This window comes from Triplophysa dalaica, chromosome 18 (genome assembly GCF_015846415.1).
Source record: "Triplophysa dalaica isolate WHDGS20190420 chromosome 18, ASM1584641v1, whole genome shotgun sequence".
In the NCBI taxonomy this organism is placed as follows: domain Eukaryota; kingdom Metazoa; phylum Chordata; class Actinopteri; order Cypriniformes; family Nemacheilidae; genus Triplophysa; species Triplophysa dalaica.
The window spans coordinates 9,929,348-9,949,919 of NC_079559.1; the positions used below are offsets into that span (position 1 = coordinate 9,929,348).

The 20,572-nt window shown below is 36.8% G+C and overlaps 1 protein-coding gene across 4 annotated transcripts in view; it reads right to left on the minus strand.

Moving 5' to 3' along the window:
• Positions 1-6,202: 6,202 nt before the first annotated feature.
• tafa3b (TAFA chemokine like family member 3b) overlaps positions 6,203-20,572 on the minus strand; it is a 68,573-nt gene continuing 54,203 nt past the window's right edge. For all 4 annotated transcript variants that reach the window (XM_056772667.1, XM_056772670.1, XM_056772669.1 and 1 more), the window contains exons 3-5: positions 11,625-11,774; positions 9,796-9,920; positions 6,203-6,914 (exon numbers count right to left, since the gene is read on the minus strand). In XM_056772667.1, the coding sequence (XP_056628645.1) occupies positions 6,903-6,914; positions 9,796-9,920; positions 11,625-11,774 (287 nt within the window). In that variant the 3' untranslated portion in view covers positions 6,203-6,902. The remainder of the gene's footprint in view (positions 6,915-9,795; positions 9,921-11,624; positions 11,775-20,572) is intronic.

The window sequence follows — 20,572 nt, forward strand, 5'->3', positions numbered from 1 at the left end:
CGATTTGAGAATGCACTGCTCCGTATATTTTCGATTTGCTCTCGCGGTACTTTGATGTTTGACGTAGACAGAACTGCGCAGCGCGCGCCACATGAATTCAGCTGACAGTTACATTTCCTGCGTGTGGCTGGTTGAAAGGAACAGCCGTTTTAAAACTCTTTAAATTAGTTGTGTCTTTTACGTCTTGTGAATATAATATTTTGATAAGCTACATATGTCAAACAATATGACAATTTGTCGTGATTATCGCAATCTGGTTAAGTGACTGCTGAAATGCGCTCGTGCTATTTTGCTATCATACGTCGAGCGGGCTGCACAGTCACATTCAAGGTTCAGTTCATACAAAAATGGAAATTCTGTCATGAATTACTCAACCTCAAGTTGTTCCAAACTTTTAAAAATGTCTTTGTTCTGATGAACACAAAGAAATATTTGTTAGATAAGGAATGTTAGCAACTGTGATTAATGGGGCGCCATTGACTACCATAGTAGAAAACATATTGTAGAATAATTCTATGTTCTGTTGAACACAAAAATTTTATATTTTCAAGATTTTAGGAAAACAAACAGTTGTAGGGGACCTTTGACTACAATTTGCTTCTATTATAGGAGTCTCAGAAATCCCATTGTTCCAAATATCTTTCTCTGTGTTCAACAGAACAAATTATTTATACAGGTTTGGAATAAATTGAGGTTGAGTCATTCATAACAGAATTTACAGCTTTGGCCGGTGAACTATCCCTTATAGACATCACAAAGAATACATCAATAAGTGTTGGCTATTAAAGCAATAAGTCCCAAGAAGCAGCAGTGGGTTACAGTGCATTTTATAACAGCTAAGAGCGTTGTGGCACGACACGGAGCGGAGTGCCTAAATCTACTTTAATTGTTATAAAATGCACTTGTAACCCACAGCTTCGCGGGGCTTTTTGCTTTTATAAAACGGTTATTCCATATGCGTAGCAAGGTTTCATAAAATAAAGTAATGCGGTCAGCAGTTATAAACCGGGGTATTTTGTAGAGGCTTAGAACTCAGCTCAACCAATCAGAATCAAGGAGCAGAACTGACTGTTTTATAAATGAAATTTATGAATTTTGGTTATATGAATAGAAAAGATTTAAGACTTTGGCCAAACACTAAAACCACATTATTAAAAGTTAACTTAAGTATAGTTTTAACATGTTATTATATAAATTAAAAGCCAAATGCCATATAAAGTATTTGAAATGTTTTATCTCTTTCACTTTCTCTCACTTTCACTCATCCTATTCATCTGTTGTTGCTCTGTTCTTGTCTTCTTCAGTGCTTATGGCTCTGTGACAGGGCCATCTGTTTTCATTCACACACACACTGCACTATGTGATGCTAAATGGCACTAGTGTTCTGGTATCTGATAAACACAACTAATTCAAATTATGTGTGTAAATGTGTTAGCGTGGGGCAAATGAGATTATTCTATAACATTGCACTGCGTGATTAAACTGGAGCAATGGACTGCATGAACTTGAACGCAGGACCACAGCTCTACATTACATCAATTGCAGAGCAAGATGCACCACTGGACTACATTTACTGCATCATAAAAGCTCAAATTGCAGCACAACACCATGGCACTAAACTCCATAAACAACAGTATTAATTACGGAAATAGACCAGATAATTAATCTCAGCTCTAATGATCACTGGAGGATGTTGGTGTGTCGCCTAAAGGAATGTGACCAGTGGAGTCGGAGCCAGATTCAGATCAGATCTGAATTTAGCAAAGCTTCAGACTGCATGATTATACTGACTACTTCCTGCATGCCATTTTCGGAGTCTAGGTAGATTCTACGTTCTTAAAAATGAGTGAAGGGAAACTTCATCTGTGCCAACAGCAGTCTGGCCTATAAACTCGTATGTGACTCAGATGGAGTTTGTTTATTTTCGACTTTCCATTTTAAACTTGCTATTAATATTTTATGTCTGTCACCGAATCAAAAACATTCTGAAAATAAACATTTACCACTAAAAAGATAGTCCATTTAATTTAACCGAGCATATGAAGGCCTCAGAAACACACATTAACAACCAGAATTAATCAAAATGTGCCTTTTAAGGGGGTTAGACTTTTTTCAACAAATGTTCTGCTTAAAAATTTAAATTGTTCCGGGATTGTGGCTGAAATGAATTCACCAGTTATGAATTACTTGGGTAAATTAATCAATTAACTGATGAACTAGGAGGAAATACAGAGAAATCATAACATTCCTGCAACAATGTAAACGTGAGTTAAAGTTTAACACGATTTTAAAATCCCTCACACATGCTTGTGACTTATATTGACATTATTTGTTTCATACTGAGCAAATTATATTTTGGATCCCCTAAGCATGGGCTTCATGAGAAATTTTCATGCATTTCTACATTTCCATTAAAAAAATATTTTATTAACTTGTCCCCAAACTGTCAGCAAACCTGAGTATTTACACACACTATTGTTTTGAGTCTGAAAAAAACAAGAAACATTTTCATAGTCCACAGCCAGTACCAGATTTAGTATTTAATAATTAATGGCAACAAACATGTTACTTCTTTTGTATCCAGAAGCAGCAGGATGACAGAAGGGTCAGTTAAATGTTACCGTAGTGCCATCTGAATTATTGAGTTCTGGTAGATTTGTCTGTGCAGTGTTTCCCTTTTCTCAGTGTCATCTCGCATTATCATGCTACATGGATGTCACCCACAAGCAGACATGAGACACAAGATTTATCCTCAATATTATTTGCTGTTTCTTTTATCTTTGTTGTCAGTGGAATACATCCAATTCACCTATCGCCTCATCTCTTTTCTGAACGTTTCAACCCTCTCGGTTATTTCAAGGGAAGGTTTTTTCTGGGAACATGTTAGGAGCCAGCTGCAGGTCACAAACGTTTATTGTCACTTTGCAATTTGGGGCTAAAACCATCTATTTCTGCTATGCTTGAAAAAGAAATGCCCTATCAGACGTGCCTAATGCTACTTGTCACTGTATGTGACAAACACATTTGAAGCGATATGTGACCCTGGACAACAAAACCAGTTCTATGGGTTCAAAATTGAACTTTTTACATCATCTGAAAGCTGAATGATTAAGCTTTCTATTGACGTATGAGTTGTTAAGGATAGAATATATGGCGGAGATACAGACGTTTATAACTCTGGAATCTGAGGGTGCTAAAAAATCTAAACATTGAGAAAATCTCCTTTAAAGTTCAGAGCTGCTGTAGCAGGCAAAAAAATATGTTTTTAAGTATTTAGGGTAGGAAGTTTTCAAAATATCTTCATGGAACATGATATTTACTTAATATCCTAATGATTTTAGGCATAAAAGAAAAATTTATAATTTTGACCCATGCAATGTATTTTTGGCATTTACTAAAAAAGTTCCCGTGCTACTTAAGACTGGTTTTGTGATCCAGGGTCACATATTATTGTGGAGCTTTTATCAGCACAACTGTAATATTTAGATAATATTACTTTACTCTTACCCCAACACAACACAAAGTTCATGATTTGGTCAATTTTATACTAGCATTTATTGGTTTTATTCACTTACCAAAATAGATTTACTATCTTACCCCACCCATACACCTAATACCAACAAATACAGTTCTGCAATTTCACATTTTCTCCAAGAAGTAATTTACTGTTTATGAAGCCATTATCCAAAATGTTTTTAGGTTTCACTATCATGTAGGCAGAACCTGACCCACACAAAGTTCAGTGTGTGCGTACTGCGTCTGTGTGTGAAGATTGCCATTAATGGATCATATTTTTGCTCAACTGCATGAAACCTTCAACCAGTGTTTTGACACAAATTTCCATTTGAAAAACTACGAAGACAACATTTCCAATCTCTATCCAATTTTTCCAGCCCGTTACTGCTCATCTGCCGGCTGATGTGAAAATAATGAGGAATGATGTGTTTTTATCAGTGAGCAGTTATGTAGGTCACCAATGTTAAATTCCAGAATACTCAGAGACACAGTTGCACAATACAGCTAGATAAAGTATGATTAATATGCATTCATTTGCCTCGGTTATGAATCTGTTTTGGTACCCGCGTGTGTGCTGGTGATAATGCTAATTTATAATCTACAGATGTTTTTGATAAAACTGCCATCCTCTCCCTGTTTATAATTACACGCTGATTTATACCAAAACATTTGCATTTAAAAAGTAAGACCTTTATTATAAATAAAGGTAGTAATAGAGTAATCAACAAGTGTTGATTGTTTCGTGTCGTCAGGCTCTGATCAAAATGTGTAAATGAATGCATTGTAAATGACTGCAGGGAAACACATACCTCGCTCTAATTTACAGCATCACATGCCCTGCACATCACTAATACACACCTTGAAACACAGGCAGCCCTAAACACATGTCGTACACACACAATCTTACATCTACACTATTAAAAAAGGTGTTTCACGGTGCCACAGATGGTTATATAAAGTACAATTAATTTTAAAATAACCTTGCTTTTTCAGAAAAAAGGTTCCTCGAAGTGGAAAAAGGAAAGATACGGTTCTTTTAAGATGGGTGTTTTCAGGGGGCATACAGAAGGTTCTAAGGGTCTTAAGAAGATTAAAAAAAAGTCTATTGAACATTATTATTATGTTTCATTTCAAGTGTTTATCTCTTCTTTTGCTTCATGCAAAGTTTCCAGAATTGATTCTCATTATACTTATCTTTTACACTCAAAGTGAAAGTAGCTAGCTACAGAACAAATGCATTTGAATTGAAAATGTTTCTCTTCATGGCTACACGTCAAGCGTAGCCGACTATCTAAAGGTCCAGTGTGTGAAGTTTAGTGTGAATTGCAATGAATGGCTCACTCCACATATACAGAAAAATTATATATGTTTTATGAAGGGCGTCCTTCACCAAAGATTTATCCTATTTGGGGGTCCTTAGCATTATAAAGTTTGAAATACCCTCTTTTAAGAAACTATGAGTTATGTTTTTTGGGAACCAATTGTTCTTCTTGGCATTGCTGAAAACATTTTTGAAGCACCTTTATATAGTGTACATTTCTTGGGACTAGATTTGAGCCAGGGTAAAATTTATTTAAGTTGTACATTATTTTTTGTCAGTCTCCCTCACATCTTACATCCATGCCCTTATTTTCTTAGTTTTTCAATTTCTCTATTTTGCATGTGTGTCTATGCTGTGAGTGTATGTGGTATCTCTTGGTCTATTCTTCTCACCTTTAGACTTCTGCAACTAGCATTTGCATAAGCAGCAGTGAATCTGGAACATTACATTAGGGGGTGATGTACCAATTCCTGCTGTATGTGTGACAACAGTGGCAGGATTTGACAGCGAATGTGTGTTCCTTTGTTCACCTGTTTGTATTTTGCTCCATTCCCACTGATTCAAGGTAGCCCCTACTTTAAAAGTGTAGCCCATCTATTATTATTCCAGAACGTTCAGTTGAATTTTAAAACTCAAAGTCTCAGCTCTCTGGAAAACCTGCATAACGCAAGGCTGTCGTGCGGGGGGAATTTTCTGCAGCGGTGAGCCTCGCTATGCGTGTGCGTGCCTGTGGACGGGTGTGTGTTTGTGATATCATGTACTAGCGTATCAGCATGCATCTCTATACACGACCTATGCATCATTTCCCTTTCAAATATCTCTCTTTGTGCCTTTCTCCCTGTCTCTCTCCCTCCCAGTCAATGTCATTGGGGTTACCACTCATGAATTTTCTTTCGGGCTAATTTCTGTAATCTCCTAATGACATGCACATGAGGATTTCCTCAAAGCTAATGCATGTGCATTGAACAGATTTGATCATTAGATTATATAAATACTATAAGCATTTTGCAGACAACAAAGAGAGAGAGAGAGAGAGGTGCAGTATGAATAATGTTTAGACTTTTCTTATTTTAGCGCTGCACCTCTTGAAAGATGAGGGCATTCATCTGGAGTGACTGGTTCTGTCTGAAGGCAAAAAGGTCAGAAAACATGAGAGACATAAATAACGCTGATTATGTTATTTCCCATCTATCAGTATCAGCGAATGATGGATGAATAAATAAATAATGTTACCTGAGTCACAAAAAGTGGTGAGGTTTTTGACTCACAGCCGAATTGAATATAGAGTACAAAGAGCATTCCTTTTTTACATCTTTAATTATTGAATATAATACTGACACATTTACTCAATAGCAGTTACCAGGCTGGATAAAAACACTGATAATAAAAGTGATAAGCGTTCATTTTATTCTGCTTGTTTGAGAAGACTTGATTTTTTTACACTTTTACATACTCTAGAATACACTGGTACATCTATTCTCTGATATTTCAGACTGTGGGGCTGAAAAGCGTTAGTTTAGAAACAAACAATATACACTTGATGAATCAGACAGAGGCCCGGATTGATTTTTTACACGTTTAAATGCCGTTCAGGTTCCATTGAACGATCATGAAATTGTGGGAGGAACTTAATGATGAGGGAAGGATTCAGAGAGCAAAAGATGAGGGATGTTTCTGAAGAGATGGTTGCCTCAATTATACTCCATTTGCGCTGCACAGGTGTATTTGATCCGAACACCTTCTATAAAAACAACTGCATACAGTGACCCCCCCCAGCCGAACACACTCCAGTGTCTATAAATCCACCTCCGGGGAAGAAGACTGAGCGTCCAGAAGGCCGGGGGGTCCGACACAAGAATGCTCCTAATGTTTATGGTGGATAAAGGTCTGGAGACATCAGTGTGGTCATCAGTTTTGTCTCTTTCAATAATTTTTGTTTGAGTAATACTGAACAAATCCTGTTAGCTGAAGCTTAATGTTTTCTCTTGGATGCTAGTTAGTCCACTTTTCCTCAGTTTCAGTTCTATCTTCCCAGTCCAACACCGTCGCAGATCTCATTACAGAACTATCGGGTCACCTGAAACAGAAAGAGAGGGAATTTAGGTTTGATATTATCCCATTAGATAGGCTACACCTGTGCAGGCTCGCACCTGTTTACCAGCACAGGAGCAACCCCAAAATATCAATCATTTCAAACCACAAAGCCTTCTTTTATACAAGAGAAGTCGTGTGCCGTCTGGTTCTCCTTGATCTCCTTTAGTAAAGCCTTCATTAACGGTTGACATTTATTTGCTCACATTTGTGTCTCAGCCACTGGTGTGCATGCTCTGCTGGAGCTGTGGGTGAACGGGTTGGCACCCAAGCAAACTCATTCATTTAGAGCCTGGCATTTTGCCGTCCAAGTTGGCAGAGAGGGACAACTGAGGAGAGCGGCGTGGCAGAGCGCCCGACACTTGATCCACCCTCTTGCTCCTTGTCTTTCTTTCCATTTCCTCATATCTCTTTCAAGTTTTGGCAAGTTTTTACAGTTACTGTGAAGATCAGTCAATTTAAACATCAATACTTGATCAAAGCAGCTCTGCCTTTCTCCGCAATGTCTTGTCATTAACCTCCACGGAAAGGTCGTGGAAATCTGTCCCACGTGGGGACTTCAAAAATAAAGTTGCCTCTTTCGGTTTGGGTTTGTTTTCAAGGTGTAATGTAAAATTATGTTGCAGTTTTGTTTGATATTTATTAATATAAGGCTGATTGTATGACAAGATACAGTAGTGGCCAAAAGTTCAACTTTGGGCAATTGAAATCTTTGCAATTTTTTCAAATATTTTATTAGTAGAGATACATTAAAATGTTTGTATGCATATTGTACATTTAAATAAAACTCATATATCTTAATACTCTGTGGTTTGTCTTATTGCTAAATAATGTTTTTGAAAGTTCACTGTTTGTCATAAATCTCATATTTTGATGTTTTAATCTAACCTAAGGGGGCATTAAAAGCAAATATTGTACAAATATACCGTAATTCCCCCTCCGACCCCAGTTTTGATAACTATGACTAATAGGTCTCTATGTTTGTCATGATCCAGGTCTGTGTTTCACCGATTATTATGGACTTGTAGTTTATATGCCTTAGTTCCTGTTTCCTGTCTAGTGTTGTAGTTTGTTGTAGTTCTTTTGTTCTTGGCTTTGTGTCATGATCTGTTTCAGATTTGTCGTTGTTAGAGGTTTGGTCTTGTGTCTCTTGCTTTCTGTTGGTTTTCGTGTGTTTTGCTCTTTATTATTTTATGTATTTATTTATATCCATTAAAATATTCACTGCACGTGGATCCACTTCTCTACCTGGTTACTCGTGTTACAATGTTAGTACATTGGATTATTAAGGTGTTGTCTTTCTGAATCCTTAGTATTTTGTGATTTTATTTTATCCGATAAATTATCATTTAGCAAATATATAATCAATAAAAAGTATAAGAAAGTTCTTCTTTTTAGTCATTTAAAAAAAATATACTTTCATTCAACCGAATTTGGACGTCCAAGGTTTCAGAAGTTTCAACTTTCTGTTCATTCAACTCAAATAAAATATTGACCTAAACATTTTCGGAAAATCTTAACTAAAGGAAAAATTGAAATTGAAAAACTGAAAAAGTTTAAAGCACTAAAATAAAAATAAATAAATTGATACAATAGAACTTTCTCTTCCATTTAGATTTCATGACACCCCTCTGGAAGGGCTTTAAAGAAAAAATATGAGCTCACCATGTACGTTTTTTCCACAGTCGTATATCTTACTTTTAATTTATAACGCCAGTGTACAGCAGGCTATATGAAACACTGACAGCACATAATTGTAAAGGTTAACAAAGTCATCTGGTCATTTCATTTTATTAACTACTCGTCTATGTGTCAGCTTGTTTCATAATCTGTCACCCATAATAAAAGTTAAGGATATACTGCGCTGCTTGTGTAACTTTTCTGTCTCTCTTTCCTTGACTTTCTTGACTATCATTGGTGTGATAAAAAGGAAATGTCTTTGTTTTGCTTCATTGTTTGGTTTCCAAATCAGGCAGTATCGTTTTTTATGTGAGTTCAAACAAACTTCAGACTATCTACACATGAACTCATAAGGAAAGGTTCGGGATGCATTCACAACGAGATGAATTAGGTCAGAGATAGAGCGAGAGAAAAAGAGAGAGAACCTGCATTTAAATGTGATGCACGGTTTCAAAATTCAGTATGTCAAATGAGTAGGATGTCTGAAAATGTTATATACAGCAGGGAAACAACAAACTATTAAGATTCTGAACTGTGCAACCGGTAGATGCTTTGCTATTCCACCTTTGATCCACTTATATTCTATATATTGTCATGCAATGTCATGACAGTTGAAGAGCCATCAGGTATAAAAGATATTAAATCAGATATTAAAACGTATATGATTTCAAAAAACAATAAGACATCATTCTGTATGATTCATTCAATAAAAAACCTGTTATTAAAATTACTTCAAATGATTAAACCAGAGCTATATTCGTTGACAAATGGTTGGATGTCTATCCCTGTGGGTTCCAAATCGGCGATTTATATGGTTAAATTTCTGTCAGAATAGCGTTTTAGAAGAAAGGTTCCAATAGAAACTAGACAAGACAGCTTGCATGGATTGGGAACGGAGCCATGGAGTCAGGGGATGAGAAGCATTTGCATACTCTACGTACAGGAAGTAAAACGTTTTCCAGCTGTAACAAGTACACAGCAGAATTAAACTTGTGATAATTGGGACAGCGAAACACACCGGTTCTGCAACATGTGTTAGATTTTGATTGAGATGTTTCAACTTGAGATGTTTTTTGCATTTAGAAACAGAAGTTTTCACAGTCAGGACAACAGAGTAGAATGCTCTTGTTGAAGTGCGCATGTACCTGTATGTGTAGTGTATGTGTGTGCGAATATACTGTACTAACCTTCGTGGTCTTCACTTTGTTGCCGGTGCTGCAGCTCCAGCCTGTAAGGTCGGGCAGGACTTTACATTCCTCGCTGTCCAAACACGGCTCCATCTGACACCACCACTTCTGAGCAACTATAGATGCTACATCACAGGGAACATGGACAGGAGCAGTGAGGTTAGTACACACATACTCACGAAGTGAACTGCAGACAGAGGTCGAATTCAGTCAGATGCTGTGCCACTTTTGCACACAATACCTGAAGACACAATCCAGTCTACCACAACAACACCAAATGCGGTGAATTAGCTTTGTACTGTGATTATTTTAATGATCTTTATGATTTATTTAAAAGTCGAGCGGCTCTCTTTTTCACAGTATGTACAGTATATAACACTAGGTTACTTATACTGTAGACTGCATTTCATTTTTTTAAATAATAAAACCCAGTGCAATTGCATTGTGCATACAACAATTATTTTAGATGTTTAAACAATCAAATAGGTTTTCTATTGTTCATGGCAGCAGTTATTTGTTAAGCAATGACCAAATGATAAAGAAGAACTTCTTTATATCAAATAATTGGCCATAAAATATATTGCCCTTCAAAGCCACTTTTTTTGCTTTACTCATCTGCTAAAATAATGTTTTTTCAAAAATCTTCTCAACATTTACTGTTTAAGAGACCATTCCAAATTTTCATTTAATCTGCATTTTTAGATGTATCAATTCAAGTTCAGTGACTGTTGAATTTCACCAAATCGAACCCCAGGAGTGATATAAAATCATCTAACAGCAGGACACATGGACATCTGTGATAAAAGTCAATTTTGAACTTTTCCTAAAGACGTTTACAAATATTTCTCCTGTATAGCTTAAAAGTGCAGATAGAAACAATATTTGTATTCGAAATTTGGTAAAAAATATCATAAGTAGTTCACAGCATAAAACAAAATAATCATTTAATTTAAAAACATACCCGTAAATAGTAAATTAACAAAAACTGAAAATAATAAAAAATGGTCTCTTCATTTTTTTGGCTGTATATGATTATATATGATATTATCATGATACAATTACATTTTTTTCTCAATTTGTTTAATCAATAATCATTTAATATACTTTTAATTGTCCCAATAAATGACAACCTGATGATCCAAGAAACCGTGACAAAAATTATCTCATGAAAAAAAACATGAATGAATAATATGACCCTTTAAATGCAGAGATGATCATGGGGTTCAGTTCAAGAGCTAGAAAATGGCCAACAGATGATAAGCAATTTGATATGATGGAGAGAAAGGATGAAGCATGAGATGGGTAGAAACACAGCTTATTTGACATTTCCTCTCACGCAGAGCGCTGCGTGTGGAGACACCGGAGATATTTTTTCCTGAGTTTACAGTCAGGCAAAATAAGATAAAGATCGATTTCTCTGTCAAGTGGACAGTGTTGACACACTATTAAATGAAACAGCCAGACTGTCAAGGAGGGAAAAGAGGAAGATGCAGGACACAATCTATGTAGTTTTAGTTCATACAATGGGCATTGCATTGAGCTCAATAACAATAACAATCGAAGATGGGGAACGAAGAAAGATTATAAACGTAAATGTATTTCATTCCATACTCAAAATGCAGCAATAAAAAAGTCCAATACAATTTAAATGCACTATTTAAAATACTATTTAGAAATTTAACATCAACAAACAATTGTGATCATTTCTTAATTTTGTGTATCTAAGAGGCGTGCACAAAACATTCCTCTGTCCAGTCACTTTTTAGAATAAAAAACAAAAAATAAAATTTAAATGAAGAGAATTAAAATGGATAAAAATGCATTTTTACCATCCACGCAGGAAGGTGCAGCTCTCGTCGTTCCTGCGACCTGTCCCGGAAAGCAGGAACACTTGACAGTCTGTGATCTCTCCTCAATCTTATTTCTGTTACAGCAGCGATGGGCTGCGATCACCTCACATGTGCCAGCCTTTACATGCACTGTAAAAAAAACACATAAACATTTCATAAGAACATCTCTCGCCGTGGGACACTGGAGTCAGCAGATAAATTACACATGCACACCTGCAGTCTGTCATTTCACCACCAACTGTCACCACATGTATATATTGCCCTGTCGTAATGCAATGAACAGATATGTTTGATGTAGCTATTAATATGTATGGTTACTTTTATACAGCAGTTCTTATTTAGACTCCTCAAAAATCTATTTACAATGGCTCGTCTAGAATTCTTTTTGAAGTGAAAACTTTAATTTAAATTCTGAAGAACACACAAGCAAAAAATTAATAATACAACTGCTCAGAAACCCAAAGGCTACTTGATAGTCTGGGTAGGCAAACTGATTGAAATTTAAAACGAGATGTATAACCTCTCACTATCTCAATATCACGTCAATGAAAAGTGTAATTTTTGGGGCATTTGAAGTTTCACACACATTTTTGAAACAGTAAGACGGATGAACTATGAGATCTAGAGAGAGACAAAAATATAAATAGCAGAAATGGGTAAAAGCAAACGTCACCAACATCTGAATGTATTTTTTACATTTATTTGTTTGGCAGACGTTTTTATCCAAAGAGACTTACAAGTAGGAGAGCAAATAGACATTTTGTCAACGCGCCAAACAGGACAGTTAGTTTACAACGCCATGGTACTAGGAGGATTAAAGCTGGAGAAAGCAAGGTAGAGAATGAACAACAATATTTTTTTAGGTACAAGACATAGACAGTTATTGGTTAGTCAGTTAAATGCAGAACAGGTATGTTTTGCGCTGTTTTTTGAAAGTAGTGAAGGTTGCTGCAGTTCGTGTAGTTCATTCCACCACAGGGGAACCGAAGGAGTAAAGGTTTTTGCAAGCGATTTTGTGCCACGCTGTGATGGAACAACCAGGCGTTGCTAATTTTCAGACCGAAGATGACGGGAGGGGATGTAGACCTGGAGCAGTGAGTTGAGGTAAAGGGGCAAATTTTAATCCGTTGTCGTTCTGAAGGCCAGTGTCAGCAATTTAAACTTCATCCAGGCGGCAACCTGCAGCCAGTGAAGTGAAATCAGGAGAAGTTTTATATGAGTTCTTTTAGGCTGATTCAAAACTAGACATGCACCTGCATTCTGGATCATTTGCAAGGGCTTGGCTGCATTGGTTGGATGGCCGGCCGGTAGAGATTTGCAGTTATCCAGTCTTGACAGGACCAGAGCTTGGACTAGCAGCTGAGAGGCTTGCTCCGACTGGAACGGCCTGATTTTCCTGATGTTGTAGAGCACATACCTGCAAGTTCGAGTGGTTGCTGTGATGTAGGAAGTTAATTTCAGCACGTTGTGAAACATCACCCCCAGGTTCCATGCAGACTTTGTGGGACTTTGAATGGTAAGGTGGTGTTCAATTGATGGGTGGGCCGGTATAACCAGGAGTTCTGTCTCGGAGATGTTGAGTTGTAGGTGATACTCTTTAATCCAAGAAGAGATGTCCAGAAGGCAGCCAGAGACACTGGCAGAGACGGTGGGGTCATCTTGCTGAAAAGAGAAATGAAGCTGTGTATCATCTGCATAAAATGGTATGAGAACCCATGTGCCTTAATAATTGGACCCAAGGAGGTGGTATAAATAGAAAAGAGGAGAGGAGCAAGAACGGATCCCTGAGGAACTCCAGTTGTCAGCTGGTGAGATATGGATGTCTCGCCTATCCAGGATACCTTAAAGGATCTCCCTGTGAGATAAAAGTCAAACCAATTGAGTGGAGTTCCAGAGATGCCCAGTTTGGAGAGAGTGGACAACAGGATCTGGTGGTTCACAGTGTCAAATGCAGCAGAAAGATCCAGCAGAATAAGGACAGATGACAAGGATTTAGCCTTTGCCTGCCGTAGGTTTTCAACGACATACAGGAGAGCCGTCTCCGTAGAATGTTCTTTCTTGAAGCCGGATTGAGGACTGTCCTGAAGCTCGCACTGTGAGAGATAGGCACATATTTGGTTAAAAACTACCCTTTCAAGGGCCTTGGAAAGGAGAGGCATAGTGAGATTGGTCTCTACTTGCTGACCACTGAGCGGTCGAGTGTTGCTTTCTTGAGAGAAGGTGTTAACAGGGCTTGTTTAAATTATGTTTATCAAACATCTCTAAACCTTTTCTCAATTGTCTGCCTTTAAAACAGTTTATTTTGTAATCAGTTCAGTTTAGAGGGTTTCACCGTACAGAACAGCCAAGACTTTGGCTGAAATTGACCATGAGCTGTTAAGCATGGCCCTTAATGCTTGGAGCGTTCCCTAGAAACAGCCTTTTTTTGGGCATCATTTGTATCTGTGTGGCGATATAAAGTTTCAGATCTCTCACTGTGCAAGGAGTTTTAGTAGAGCTATTGTTATGTGGGCTTAGAATGTGTACACACAGATCATCGATACTGCAGCTTAGAGGCTCCTTTGTCATATTGCCCGAAATATAACCTCTGGATCTGTGCTGGGCAATCTATTTTAATATCACTTGCTTGTTCCAGATTTATTGGTCATAAGAACTATAGATGTGTGTATAGTTTTAGGGCTCAGTAGAGAAAACAATGTACCGTATTGAAACGCAGAGGGTTTTCAATGAGTCCAAGTTCCTATTCCATAACCTGCATTCATTAAAAGCCTATTAACTCCAACGGTCAGATTTACTAACAGCTTGCGGGTGCGCAACTGCCACTTTTGGCACACAAGAAAGCATGTCTTTAACTCTGGGCTACTGAGCGCTGCTCTTTTGCGTTAGTAACTATGGGATATAGATATTGTGCCTGTTTTTTTTATGTGTGCCTTTTTAGTAAATCACCCGCAGAAATTTCAACTCCCAATGGCACTTTTTTCAGATTGCATTGTTGCGATATTTTGCCCTATCTAGCATGTAAAACGTAAACAACAGGATTTTTAGACAAAACAATCAGCCTGATCTCACAGAAATTCTTTACTATTTTACAAGGTGGCTAATACGTATGAATTTATACGATGTGAAGGCATACTGAAGCCCCTCCCCTAATCAACAAACTGTAAAACGTACGTATGAGATCATATGAATTCATGCAAATTAGCCACCTCGTAAAACTAAAAATATCTGTGGATATTATACTGTAAAGATCCATTTAGACTATTTTTCGTGTCTGGCCCAGGACAGCGTCATATATTATTCTTTGAACACTTGACAAATACTAGAAAAAATGCAACCAAAAGAACATTTAGAACTGATTCGAAAAAATAAAATACAAAAGGTCTGTTCTTTAAAAAACAAGCTTTAAGGAGGGTATAAGATATTTTATTATTTTTTATATTTTTATCACCTGCTTAAATCTTTAATACAATGCTTTCGAGTGCTTTCTTGTATTTTCTTGACTATTTATTGGAACCAAATTAGCTGAGAGAATGTCTTGATTTTATGGAAATAACAAAATGAGACAGGAAGTGCTTCTGGAAGTTCTGAATGATAGTCAATAGTGGAAATTGAAATCCAGCATCAGATTTATTTGTAAATACTTTTTCTAAAACAAATAAAAGCTATTAAGCAACATAGGGCCTTACTTTATGTGTAGAACAAGAAGAACAGGCAAAAAAAAACTGAATCAAAATGTTGTTAAGAAGGTTCAGAAAAACGCAAACATAAATGTAACTAACCAACCAAAAGGAAAATCCTATAACTGAAACATTTAGCAAGCTGCAACAGGAACTTCTCTTTAAGGATTCCGGCAGTTATCACAGGTAGTATCACAGGCAGTTTCAAGTAATCTTGAGTGCCAATACAGTAGTATTTCATACGTTTTAGCTTCGAAAATGTTTAGGTTTGATCAAATTTATAAAAGAGAGATAAAGCTGTGCGATTATTGCTGGAAAAACACAAGCTGAAAAGGGTGGGACTAGTGGGGAGAGTCAGAAAGAAAAACAGCACGAACCATTTACGCATCATCACAATTAAATTAACTTAGTGTTCCGCGTGCAGTTAATGCCCATCATCTTTAAGCACTGGGACCACGCCATATATTAATTTCAAACAATCTCTAAATCCAGCGTTGTTTCCACCGGTAATATAACATCCATCACTGAGCGCAGATAACCTTGATGGTAAGCGGTTCTCGCTCGTGGGTTGGCTCGTGAGCAGGCTCTTTCATTCGCTTTGTCGTGCTTTTCTGGGAGACTTGCCCAATAAAAGGAACAGGATCCCTGTGTCGACTTATAAAAAAGGAGTGCTGGGGGAGTGTATCAAGTACAGAAATACTACGTCATATGTCCAACTCGTTTTTGAACAAGTTGACCATGTGAAGCATAAGAAGTCAGCACGTTTAACAGTGTTAAGATGTCAGAATGCATGACATAGCATGATACCCGATCTTTAATGTTGTTCTAGCACATCCTTTACAACAGAGCATTCTTTATGTTGGTTCATGGAACTGATCTGTCCTTCGGTGGCTGGGCAGCACATGGCGCAGCAGCCAATCAATTCCTTTCTGCACACATTACCTCACATCAAATTAATCCATCCTGACTGGGTCAAAATGGGGGTCGACATTGCTGGTCAACACCCTGTAGTATGTGTGTGTGGATGAAATGTGAAAATGTCAGCCGTCCCTAGAGATCGACTCCACAAAGGAGAAACGATTCTTTCCATCATATTCTTTCTCATCATGTATCTCACTAACAGCAGTGACAGGGCATTTCATTTCTGTGTTCCCAACATGATGGGATTCCACGATATGGCCCCTCAAGATTTGAATGGGGACACACAGTGAAGCAGTTCTCTTTCCCTTTCTCTTTCTCTCTCTCTCTCTCTCGCTCGCTTGCTCGCGTGCACGCTCACACACACACTGCTATACGGCGCCTGAAAGGAGTTTGGGTAGATAGGGGTTCTGTATGTGTGAATAATGACTAGTGTAGGGGGTGTTTGTATGAGTGCTTGTCCTGGGGGACTTATATTTCTTTCTTTCTCTCTAATTCTCACTATCCTTCCTCCCACCATCTACTTCCTCTCTCTACTGGGTCCATTGTTTCCCTCTTGTTTCTATGCCTAATTTGGAACAATATCTTCTACAATAACCTTAGGGGGTTCTCATATTTCAGTCTTTGGTGGGCTCAAGCCCCTACCTGAATATAAGCTACTGTACCTGTATTGTGGCTTAAAATTGAGATGAATTCCCATGAGTGGATGCAAGTTCAGATCCCGCTTGGCTGTAAAGTTTATTGGTAGATTTATATGAGCATTTGGGTGATGATGAAAAGTGCCCCCTTTACTTTTTACGGCAATAACCATTGTTCTTAATGTTTGCTTGAAACTAATATGTTCTCTTGAGGTCTTCCCACCGACTTCCTACTTATCAAACTCTTGCGGATTGAAATGTCAAGTTGTAAATATTGTGAGGGTTGGATCCTCTCAGTCGGTGGAATTATATAACTCGCTCATTTCACACACCAAAACCTGCAATTTGGGACGAAGACATTGTGTAGCTCAGAGGGAGAGCCAAATGCAAATATTTGTGCAAGTGGAATGAGAGGCCGGCGTCTCTTCTGCATTGTGAGCTCATGAGAGAAACAGGCTTGATTCGTCAGAAATTATCAAGAAGTAAGAAAAATCTGCATTCTGCTAGTCACAAGAGAGGCTGTTAATTGCTCAGTATGTAAATGATCTGTTCACTGTGTTCACCTGCTTTACCAAGACAGCTCACTCAGTCTCCAGAAGCTTAGTAAGCCTTGGGCTCTCATTCCAAGTCATTTCTCAGGTTAGAGGGCTCTATGTTCAAATGGCTCTCAAGGCTGAACAGGTCAAATAAATAATAGCAGGATACAGCACCATTCTAATAGTACTAAGAGGCATTGATTAAAAAAATACAGTTTCTTAAAGGAACAGTTCCACCAAACTCCTCAACATGTTGGAACAAAACTACAAACATGTGAAGAAAGTTTTCATGGCTTAACAGTGTAGTATAGTATAGTATAGTACAGTATAGTGTAATGTAATATTTAATAGTAATATAGTATAGCATAGCATAGTACAGTAGATTACAGTACAGTACAGTTTGTTGTAGTATAGAATAGTATAGTACAGTACAGTATAGTGTAGTATAGTACAGTGCAGTACTGTATAATGTAGTGTAATATAGAATAGTAATATAGTATAGTATAGTAGAGTAAAGTTTAGTTTAGTGTAGTGTAGTACAGCACAGTATAGTGTAATATAGAATAGTAATATATTATAGTATAGTATAGTATAGTATAGTATAGTACAGTGTAGTGTAGTAAAGTATAGTAATATAGTATAGTATAGTACAGTACAGCACAGTATAGTGTAATATAGAATAGTAATATAGTATAGTATAGTACAGTACAGCACAGTATAGTGTAATATAGAATAGTAATATAGTATAGTATAGTATAGTATAGTATAGTATAGTATAGTATAGTATAGTATAGTATAGTACAGTATAGTATAGTATAGTACAGTGTAGTGTAGTAAAGTATAGTAATATAGTATAGTATAGTACAGTACAGCACAGTATAGTGTAATATAGAATAGTAATATAGTATAGTATAGTACAGTACAGCACAGTATAGTGTAATATAGAATAGTAATATAGTATAGTATAGTACAGTACAGCACAGTATAGTGTAATATAGAATAGTAATAAAGTATAGTATAGTACAGTACAGCACAGTATAGTGTAATATAGAATAGTAATATAGTATAGTATAGTACAGTACAGCACAGTATAGTGTAATATAGAATAGTAATAAAGTATAGTATAGTATAGTATAGTATAGTATAGTATAGTATAGTATAGTATAGTATAGTATAGTATAGTACAGTATAGTATAATATAATATTATATGATATTATAGCATAGTACAGTAGAGTAGAGTTGTATTATACATTATATATTGTATTATACAAATTATATTGTATCATATTAAATTATCATGGCTGTAGTTAGGGTGGAAAACTAGTGAGGTCTGTGGTGGGGTGTCAATAATTATACCTAATCATTCAACTTTAATAAATATAATTAACATATAAATTATTTGTGCCTATAAACAGGGCTTTATATTGTGGCTAGTGGTTTTTAAAAATAACTAACTGGTCTGTCGCTTGAGACTCTCTTGCACAGCTCTTTCTCGATGGCCTTCGTTACACTAGCACTCAACAGTTGACAATAGCCTGCTTTGAGATCATGCTTTGAAAAACATCCCCAAAATAAAAACGAAAATATGCATCTCCCCACTATATGATCTTCCTAAAGTGTGTCATTACGTGAAAACGGGAATGCAAGTGTGTCATTACTGGTGTGCAGTGCAGGGATTGCATACCCACGCACGCTCACTCACAACTCTTTCAATCGGATGACGCAGCCAGACTCCTGCATCATGTGAAATGAATCCATCTTTTACACCATGGACAATACACAACTTTGTAAAAAGTATAGACTGAATTTTATACTTGTAACGCAGACATTCAGAAGAGTTAAAAACAAAAGACAAGCAAAGACAAGCAAAAACAAACAATAAACGATAAAACATAGGTAAAATCAATTAAAAGTCTGAGAGTAAAGAAATGTTTTCAACCTTTTTTAAAAAGTTTAAATAGAAGGTGCAAGGCAGATGTCGGGTTGCAGTTGATTCCAAAGACGGGGGGCGGTAACTGAGAAAGCCCTATCACACTTAAACAATAAAGGCCCTGTCAGAAGATCTTTAATATCTGGAGGATGAAAGAGGAGTAAGAAGATATGCAAAATAAGATGGAGCTTGACCACTGAAAGCTTTAAAAACATTAGAGGGCCAAAAAAAATGATTTCAGTTTTTTATATGTTGATATAATATATTATCACAATACAATACAATATAATTTAATTTAATTTAATAGTAAAAAACAAAACCCTTTTTCAGGCAATGGTAATTTGATTTACTTATGACAAAATAACCTTCAAATAAAAAACAGTTAATTTATATAATTATTCAGCCCCACACTGACATATCAACACTTTCACCTTCAAAAAGCTCAAAAGACTAAGAAAATTGACAGTCATTATGTCTCTGAGGGCATTCCCTGTGGCTTTTTATCAGATCTCTTCTAGGAAATGAGCCTTCCAATGAATCTATATAAACATATTCATATATCCATTAACAAAAACATTTTGCTAGGAGGTACATACAAAACCAGCAGGGACAGAGTAAAACATTTTCCAATAATCGCCAAAGACTAAAATTAGACACCTAGCGTGAAGTTAATACACTGCAAACAAATTAGTTAGACTCGAGCAACTCATATGAGAGAAACAGAAAAAATATTAGCAGACAATACACAAAGATCTCCTCTGCCAGTCTCTCAGTCCAGAGCTCAACCAAACGAATGAAAAGTGAAAGCCCTTCAATAACCGAGAGTGCTCAGTCCATTTCCTTCTCACAGTCTCTTTCCTCCGTGTGGTGATGTAACCCGTTTGTTAATGCTTCAATCATACAAATGATTCTCTGGATGTATCCACTAGTTGCTCACTTTGGGGGAAGTTCAGTGTTTCACAAGATATAAGTGAGATGCTCTGCACAGCAGGTGGCTGTATGTCAGACCGCTTCTGGATACCAAAAAACAAGAAATTAACTTCTAGTTCTCTCTTTTTCCCTCAAACAAAGAAAAGTATGTTGTTATATAATCTATTGACTGAGACTTTGTACAGGATCAACTTTTAAAAGTTAAGTTTTCTTTAGATAGGTAGGCCTACCTCAATCCAAATCTGTTTAGTATATTCATGGTTTGAAATCCAATCCAATAAAAAATGTTTGGAATAC